Source organism: Amia ocellicauda, chromosome 16 (genome assembly GCF_036373705.1).
Source record: "Amia ocellicauda isolate fAmiCal2 chromosome 16, fAmiCal2.hap1, whole genome shotgun sequence".
Lineage (NCBI taxonomy): Eukaryota > Metazoa > Chordata > Actinopteri > Amiiformes > Amiidae > Amia > Amia ocellicauda.
The window spans coordinates 17,000,543-17,010,333 of record NC_089865.1 but is presented as its reverse complement, the minus strand read 5'-3'; the positions used below and the strand labels follow the sequence as shown (position 1 = coordinate 17,010,333).

The 9,791-nt window shown below is 36.9% G+C and overlaps 1 protein-coding gene across 2 annotated transcripts; it reads left to right on the top strand.

Annotated features, from left to right (window-relative positions):
- The first annotated feature begins 2,834 nt into the window (after positions 1-2,834).
- Positions 2,835-6,810, top strand: LOC136711778 (uncharacterized). Of its 2 annotated transcripts, XM_066688237.1 has the most exons (3): positions 2,841-3,299; positions 4,705-5,876; positions 6,198-6,810. In XM_066688237.1, exons 2-3 carry the CDS (start codon positions 4,713-4,715, stop codon positions 6,345-6,347), a joined length of 1,314 nt encoding a protein of 437 aa, XP_066544334.1. In that variant the 5' UTR covers positions 2,841-3,299; positions 4,705-4,712; the 3' UTR covers positions 6,348-6,810. The 2 variants fall into 2 exon arrangements, 1 of the variants encoding a protein (XP_066544334.1); XR_010804775.1 differs by lacking the exon at positions 4,705-5,876 and having other exon boundaries at positions 2,835-3,299; positions 6,198-6,317.
- The last annotated feature ends 2,981 nt before the right edge of the window (positions 6,811-9,791 follow it).

The following is a 9,791-nucleotide window of genomic DNA, read 5'->3' as shown; positions in this document are numbered from 1 at the left end:
GAGAAAAACAGAAAAGATGTGAAATGAAATGGTAAGAATGCCACGGTGCTCCTACCCTTTTCTAGATACATTGTGAAAAGTGCTAGGTGAGTTCAGACAACACTTTACCCATTTTATTTATGTGTACCTGTTGTTTTTAGAATACAGGTTACATTTTAAACCACGTCTTTTAATATAAACTAGTACAGTCTCAATGTTAAACATCCTGAAAAAAGCTGTCAATTCAGTGCATGTATTTTATCTGAATAAAAGTTTTTGGTTTTGCTTACCTTGAAGTGGAAACATTATTCGCAATTCCCATCTCAGTCTGGTGCTTGATATTCTATTAAACAAATCCCTTTAATTGCCTTTGTTTACTATACAAAATAAAGCTCATATGTACCCTCTTGTATCTCTGTCTTATCATTGAGTTGTTAACTTTTCCTATGGGCTCTTCTCTGACGCAGTTCCCAGCTCTAAATTTATATCAGAAACATCTGGTTCCTTTCTCATAGTCCTCCATCAAATTCCTCAATAACAAAAAATTATATATATATATATATATATATATATATATATATATATATATATATATATATATATATATATATACAAAATCACAGATGTCACAAAGATTAGTCCCAGAGCTGCTGTCAACAAGTTTTCTGCAGGCATAGGAATTTGCAAGGTCTGTTGGTGAACATATAGAGAAATTAAAAATAGAAATATTGAACCCCCCCAAAAAACAGAAAAAAAAAAAGATTTTCAAATAGCATTGAAAAGAATGAAACTTTCCAGCTTCCAACTTTTGATCTGTTTGTTTTTTCTGGCCTTTTTACAATTAAACAAGGCTGTCAGAAACTTTATGATAATTAATTTATGTACAGATGTATATATTTACTTATCTGACTCATCCAAAACAATTCACATTCACAGGAGCATAAATCCAACACATAGCCCTGAGAAAAATCCAGTTTACTCAACTGCGCATGGACATGCAAAGTAATATTTACTGAGGCTGAATCATTGTCCAACAAAACATATACTGAAAATATATTTTTTATAAATACATCTGATTCAATGAACAGCATTTATCAAACTGAACCATTGAAATCATATTTTTTAATTAAGGGTGTGAATACTTTCATTGACTTTCAGCTTCCACACTAAATCACACCCAGTATTATACATAACTTAATCAAAAAGTAAATATTTGTCACTGTCAATATTGTATTCATTTTTGAAGGTCAAGCTTGGTTGCAAATGGACTTTCCCAAACTATAATGAAGCACACATAATGATTGTGTATTTTGAAATATATGTGACAATTTGTGACAGACATGCTACAAATGCATACAATATTGAGAAGCATAGAATTCATATTATTTTTCATGCATACGAATTAAGAACAAACAAAACCGAATGGACACCTGTATCTCCTTGCTAAATTCAGTTTTAGTTGCACTTGGGGCTGAATAAATTGTAAGGCTGCTGTTTTTAATATATGTATTCACAAGAGATTCATGTTCTTACGTTGTAGTTTGTAGGACTGCACGCCATCTATTGTTGCGCAGTCTGTGAAACTGAATCAGGAAATTAGAAACAAATCCAAGGTCCCCTTGAGTTTCATGCCCACTTACTTCCCATGAATCTTTTTATGATCCTTAATGCAATTATCACAGTAATAAATTATTTTGCTAGATGGAATTTCACAACATTCATTTAAAGGAACAATTTGAAGAATATGTTCTTTTTATAAATAAATGGACACTCAAGATCATTCCTCAGGCTTCCCCTGTTATATATAAGTTCATGCCATATTCATGAGGAAGTAAATTAATTAATGAGGAATCACACCACCTTATTTTAAATTGTGACTCTTTACCTATTCCACTTTCTAATACGAAAAACAATTGTAAAGAAAAGTTGTTTTCTTCAAAACAGTCAGCTTGATTCACTGAATGCACACTTGCCTACGTGGCTCCATTTTATTTATACGAAATAAACTGTGAAACAAAACGAACTGTGTCAATATGTCAATATCTTTTAAAGGCTGAAGGAGTTGCCAATGAACTACTTGTATACCAACCATATCGCCATCACAACAGACCCTTCAAACAATGTCTGAACCAAGCGACCCTTTGTCGTATATACTATTTGTAAAAACTCTTCTCTCAGCTATTCTTCACAACAGGTTCTAACATCTAAAACCCTGAGCCATCAAAACTTAATTCTCTCCATATTTAAGGAGGGACTTCATATGTACTAACTCCATATAACGTCCGGCTGGCTACCCACCAACCCCTTCTTTGCAGTGGCCGTCTTATCTCTGCCAGAACACATTACTAATAACAAATAGCTCCCTTGCTTCTCAAACAAAGAATGCAATCCCTTGGTAACCCAGTTAGATATGTTGACTTACTTTTACAGGAGTAGTTTTACAGCCAAGTCAATGAGGTTTTGATTTATTTAAGTCTTGGGGTAATTTGGCAGGTGCAGCACAGGTTGCTAATCCAGTGTACAATAAATACCTACAATGGGAATAGCCCTGCCTAGAGTTACAGTTTTTGTCACCTATCCCTGCAGTGTTCACCCATAAGTGACATAATGTACTCCCGATCTAAAACAGCACTTATTGTATACAATGTAGTGCTTGTCTCATATGCAAGGAGAATTCCTGTCAAGACTAACCCTCGCCCGAAAAACTGCGTACATTGCACCAAGGGGAAGGTGTAACGTCCTGACAATACAATACTAAGCAATGATAGAAAGAAAACCGGCCTTTAATATTTGACTAACAAGGGAAAGACATTATGGGGTAGCCTGGCATTGACAGCAGGCTTCATTGCTTAGGGACAGCGTGTTTGAACTCGCAGTCACCATGGAGAGATTAGTTTGTATCTCTCGATGCTACTGTCCTGCTCAACACAGCCCTGGCAAGTTCAGGCAGAGAGCATATGGCAGGCTGAAAACAATATCAAATCACAGGGAATGTTTACTTTAAATAGACTGAATTGTAAATATACTTAATCTATATATATGTAACATGATTTAAAATGCTTAAATTCCAAAAATATATGTGTATAAATTAAGTGAAGACACAAACACAAATTTTCAACTTATTAGTATTGTAGTAGGAAAAGTATTGTTACAAAATAATTATTACTGTTGCTGTTGTTAGTGTCATCTATATCAGTGGATCTATTTTAACTGTGGAGGACTGGGAGCTGTTTCTTGAAGGAGAAAGAAAAGATGTGCGATTACAAAATTAAGTTTTCGGCCACAGTGAGAACCTCTGATTGGAAGCAGTTTAATAAGTGGTAAGTCACTACTCTTACGTTGTAATCTATGCCATCTCAGTATTGCACATTTTACTTAATCAACTTCTTCTGGACTTTTTAAGGGACTAGAACCTGCAACTGTAGAGAAATAAACATATATTAATAATGATAATGTTTAATGTCAGTGGAAGGGAAAGAAAATGCTGATTTATTTCTGGCAGAGCGTGAAATGGTACATGAAAGACTATCTGTGTTCAAAGCAGAAAGTGAGGGAATTTAACTGAGGCGATCTGGTGCAAGACTGACATGCTTTTTGATTGATTGGACTCCTTGAGCAAAGCGTATGTGTACTCAGCTTTGCTCAGCGACTTGGGAATTCATTTTTCTACCTGAGAGTAAATGAAATGCACATTTTGTAGTGATAGCAACAGTTTCATAAGGTTTGTTTCTAAGGAATCTGTTTATTATTAAGCTGCAGGCATTATTTAGGATAATTTGGTTTTGTAATTATATGTATTTGTTTCTTATTTCTAGTTCAATTTACATTCATTTTCAGATTCAACCCATTTTTAAATAATTGTATTGTAAGGCCATTTCTTCTGAAGTCTGTGGTAGTGTGAATGTAGGATAATAATGTGGCAAAAATGTCCCCTTTTCCTTATTTTATACTAAAGTAAGTATGTAAATGCACTTCAAATTACATATAACGTATCAGATAAAACAACATGGAGGATTTCTGTCCATATTAGAGCTCTCTCTTCATCCTGAATATCTTTTAAATGGCCTGGATTACAAACCCCACATTGTTGCTATTGATTTAGGCATCAATTACATTTGAACTGGAAAACATAGCATAATGCTTTCTTCACATCAGTTTTCCTTTGGCGGCTAGCTTGTCCAGATTAATTTTCTCTGTTCATTTACATTTTACCCAAATTTGCAGTGGAAAGAGAGATGCCAATAAACAGGATTTAATGTGCTGACATTAACCAGCACTGACTGGCCCAATGCTTTAAAGAATGACCTGTCACAGCCAGTAAAAGTTGCTTTCAACACTTTGTTGAAGTTGAAACAGCTGAGCCACTCTATAATGTTAAATATTTCAAAGGCTTGGGCTGTGGACGTCCAATTTCTTTCCACAATGGACTACAGACAATAAATTATCTTGGCCCACTTGTGACTTCAGACTAATATTTTCATGAGCGGTTTTGTGTAAGCCTTTCCATCCCAGGAACATGCTGACAATCTGTAATGAAGAAATTCTGTTAAGAAATGAAGTACTGGCGGGTTGCAACACTTTGACTTGTTTTTGAATTCATCAGGTTCTGGTTGTCTCCCGGTCATATGTAACTTTTATTTGCTTTCTATTTCTAAACCTTTTACATAAGCACATAACATGAGATTGATGCCTTTAACTTATTGGCCTACTTGTGTTTTTGTGCAGGTAGGATCATGAATCAACTTTACTCCTGTCTCCAGACAGAAATAGCCTCCTTTGAGAGTCATGTACAGCAATGTAAAGATGTCTTTGATCTGGATACGTTACAGAATGTTCTGCTTGAGCTTACACAGGATTACCAGGGAGAAATTCAGAGCCTCGACATGCTGCGGCAACTCGCTGAGGCACCACATATCACAGACCACGTGACTGTGAACATCTCCATCAACAATGAGAGTTCAGACTTCCATGACTATATCTCCTGGCTCTTCTCCTTTATGGACCATCTTTGCTCAATGAAAGAGACCTTCGATGACAAAGTGGTCATCCCTCTTTGCGAGAACCTTTATGTCAATGAGGAGGAAGAAACGATAGATGGCTCCTCAGATCTGTCTTCTTCTCTATCTTGGACAAAACCAGTAACAAATGAACAAAGGGTGTCATCCCACGACTCTATTACTGAGGTGGCTAATGAACTTTTTATCCTTCGACGGAGGTGGGCTCTGCTACTCACTAGTGGACTAATTAGATCGGAAAACTTTAGCCCTCAAAGTGCACCCAAGGCAGCAAGGGAGGCGCTGCCCTTTGCGAGGGTCCTCTGGTTGGTCCCAGATATCTTCTACAAAAGCCTTCTAGCTGCTAAGTTAGCCTCTCGGTGGGTGGATCTGCACCAAAGGAGATATAGTCATAGGCAATGGCCGATACACTCCTTCAGTGAAGCAGCAGTGAGGACTTCCTCCAAAAATCTAGACTCAGAGGAGACCGAACACTTAAATATACCACCAGGACTTCTAAGAATAGAGAGCAGGGAGAGTCAAGGTGAAAGAGTAGGTGAGATCAGAGAAAAACTTCGAGATGGCAGAATGGAGCTCATGGCGCTGGGGTGGCGGGATGAGAGAGCGAAAGCCCTGAAGCAGAGGGTTTTGGAGGTCTCCAGCAGAGTGCAGAACTTACAGATGCTTCTAGAAGAGAAGAGGAAGGAGATGGACCGCCTGAAGGACCAGGTAGCTGGGGAAGCACGAGATATGAATGAAGCAGAGGAGCTAAACCAGATGTTAGAAGAAAGCCAGAATCTGGAAAGGCATCTGAAGCTGGAAGAGTACCATCAAAAGATACTGCAAGGAGATTTGATGCTCGAGCTGGAAATTCGTCCAGCCATAATCCGACAAATTAACATGGTCAGTGTTTGGCCGATGAAGCTAAATGCACTGAACTTCCTGTCTCTATCCCTGGAGAATTAAGGATTCCACTTTCAAAACACATAGGTCAACCGAAGTACACCATTAGAAAGGATTTAATTAAGGAAGCTTACATTGTATTGCCATTAACTTTAGGCCAGAAGTTATGATTTAAAATGGGAAGAGAAGCAATCCCATAATCTATTTGAGAATTTAATTTATCTAGTTATAGACTGGTGTTAACAATAAGTAAAATATTTGTTATTTTGATCTCAATTTTTTTTTTTAACCTTGTTTTGTTTTTTTGTTTTGCTGATTAAGATCCAGGACCAGTCCAAGGACCATGAGGAAATGTTGAAGGTTATAGAAGACTCAATGAACAGACAAGAGACACTGCATGACTTAAGCATGCTCACTCCAGATACCCTCTCCATTATTTCCAACTCATCCAGCTTGTTCTCCCTGAAGTAGACTCTTCCCAGCATCAGTATCAAAGAGAGTCTTCTCTGGGTGACAGTCAGGAACAACACCACACAGTTAAAAAGTATCCCCACAAAATAAAATAAAAAATAAAATGCACAGATGAAGCTGCAGAGGATGATATCAACATTTTTATGGTATTTTTGTGTGTGTGTGTGAGTGTGTTTTGTGGAGGAGATTTGTTTTAGTTTTATACTCTTCAGTATATCTCAGTCCACAATGTCTATGTACTTTGGCACAGTCTAAGTGATCTTGTCAGGTAGGGACTGAAGTGAAAGGCAACATCCCAAACAGGATTAAAAAAAAAGTCAAAAATAACTCGGTGTGGCTGGAGTGGATCTCGTCCTTTTGCACATGCTTTTGGGATTCGTATAAATGTGATGCTTCCCATGACCTAATGTTTGCCTCATTAACTGTGAACCTTAGTAACAAAATAAATATTTTTGTTTTTGGAGTTCTGAAAACGGCATCATCTATTTCCAGGTTTTAATGAACTGTATTAAAGACATGTTTTTCACCAAATAGGTAGCATACCGAATTTCACGAGTACATTAATAATGGTTTGAAACTTTCCTTACAGATTTGTGAGAGGTTGTTGGCACCCCTGTGTGTGGAGCTACCTCCCCTGAAACCGCAATACTTTTTCTTATTTTTTGTGTGTGCCACCCGTTAGGAGGGTGGGGATATTATTGCACTGACATTTTAAGGTTTGGTACATTTCTGTGGTGATTTCCATTGAACTAGCAAACATGATTTCAAGAAAAATGAAATAGCTCTCCTGTAAAAGGCCAATTGGCAATTGTCTTTTCACTGATCTGCGGCATTTAACTATGTTGTAGTAGGGAGGGAGATTGCAACATTCAGGAATGGTCTAAATATATATTTATAGGTCTCTGTGTGTGTTTATGTAAGTATATACAGTATAACAATAAAAACACTCAAAGACTAAGCATGTTCTCCACTGAGATTAGGTTTAGGTCATCTTTACTGTATAGCAACCAAGACATCAGACATTACCTCACTGGCCAGGCTACTACAAGCCCAGACATGAGAGGCACCATTACAGTTCAGAACCCCCCCTCCCCATATACACAGGGATAAGACTCAGGAAGCTTTACAACCACCATGTGTTGCGTTATGCTCTCTCTCTCGCTTTCTACTGAATTATGTTCAAAATGATAGGTGCGTTTCAACATTTGAATCCTAAAATACGGTCTACCAACATGGGGTAATATATTTAAATTAAATCAAATACGCATTGACTTCTTGACTCAAGTTTAATTGTAGGGGAAAGCTTGTTGTATACCAGATCCAAGACTTGAGTTCAAATGCAGTTGAAACTACTATTAAGGTTGTATTCACCCCTATTCATTATGGCGAGAACTTCCAATCACACCTCCACGAATTCAATCATATCAAACTCGCCTGTCTGAGCTCTTTGCAACCTTTGTAAGGTGATCATTTGTCAACTTCTGACGGTGAAGCGGTTAAAAGGATCACAAGCATGTTTGACTGACTTGAATGGGTGGTAATTGGTGGAGCTGTGATTAGATCTCTCTTGATAATCTCGGTTAAATACAATGTGGAAAGTAATTGCAAATACATTTATACATGTCTGACTGATAAACACTGCAGCTAGACTGTTGTTGCAGAACCCACATAGAAAGCAACATTTGAAATAAATAGGTTTGCAATGATAGATATCACTGGAGAAGTGAGAAACGGTATATATTTTGCATTAGGGTTTAGGTATGTTGTGTAGCTCTGCAGCAAATGAGCATGAGACCACCTTAGTCTGACACTGTTTATCAATTGCATTTTCCACACTATCATTAGAACCGCATTTGCAACTTCTCCAAAACACAGCATAAAGTAAGGGACTATATTTAGCTGCAGCTTTCCAATGATAACATCAGCAAAGCCCTGCTCCTGTCTTGCTTATTAGAATAAATAACTCTTGGCAAGCCAAGGACCTCCTTCCCAGTTGGAGTCGGGCCATTAAAATGTGAATACCAAAGAGTATGTCTCCGCTGAAGTGTAATATTTTGAAATATATTCTGACACTCAAAGCAAAAGGGCAAGAATGGCTCCTTCATCTGCTACTTCACATTCAATCAGAACAGAAGTAAATCTAATAAAACAAACCGAGGCGCTACAACCAGGCAACGTTTCCTTGGCTGATGTTTGAGTTTAGTTTTAGTTTTGAGTTCACAGATTAACCTTCAAGATTTATTTTGGAAGCAGAGCACAGAGGCCACTGTTTAAAAGCTGTTGGGAGATTTTAAACACTTTAAGTTGGTAATTATATGTATTGCTTAACATAGGAGCAGGTGCAGAAAAAGGTGATGCCTAATTCAATCTGTTTAGACACGTTCACTCAGCAAAGAAGATTTTGGAGTTAAAGGGAATTATTAGGGGGCAATAAACTATAACAACATGATATGAAACTCTCTGTCTGGCCCATTCAAAAGTATCCATAGAACCCTGTGTTCCCTTCATTAAGCAAATAAACCTAATCTATGTTTTCAACAATTTAACTGGTATCTGCCTGTAAGCACACAGAATCACTTGGATGCAACAATTAAATATATCGAACCCCAGATATCTGCATTACAATACATCTAATAATGCTGAGGGGAAGACAGCATAATCTTTCATCGTGATCTGAATCTGCTTTTTTGGAGGCCTTTAAAAAAATAAACCACTAAATACGTTAAGGACATTTTCCTGTTCACAATGAGATGTTCTTTGTTTCAGCACATGTTAGCCTAGTCAGCTAAAGCCCTGTCTAAATTTGGTGTTCAAACGGTATTTCTAAAACTGTAGACACGGTCTCTTTGAGTTTCTTTTTTTAAAATGACATATGAGGTATTATACAAACACCACCTTCACCTGAATCCTGTTGAAACTAGTTTTTCTAAAGTCTCTTTTTCTTTTCAATTCTCCAAGGTAAAACTCACTGCTAACCATACATATATAAATGCTATAAAATCAGTAGACACCCACAAAACAAAATAATCCTCATTTATATCTGTGAGGCAGCTATGGGAGAATTAGGTTTCAGATTCTGCAGCTATTTCTGTAGGCTTAAATCAACAACTATTAGTCTCCAGGGCAACTGTGTTTAACTGCTGCACTATACGGGTTAATGGAGGGCTTTTTGGTGGGTAAGTATTCAGACCCAAGCTTTCTTTCTCAATAATCAAAAGACAACAGAAATGAACCAGGTTAATATACAACTTTCTAGGCCCTTCATTTTATGCCACTAGATGATACAGAAATTGAGAAGTCTATTTTTATAGACTTGGATAATTTTTATAGTTATCCAAACATTTTTTAGCTATGTATTTCCTGTTTCACTTATTATTATTATTATTATTATTATTATTATTATTATTATTATTATTATTATTATTATTATTTAAATGAAGGAAT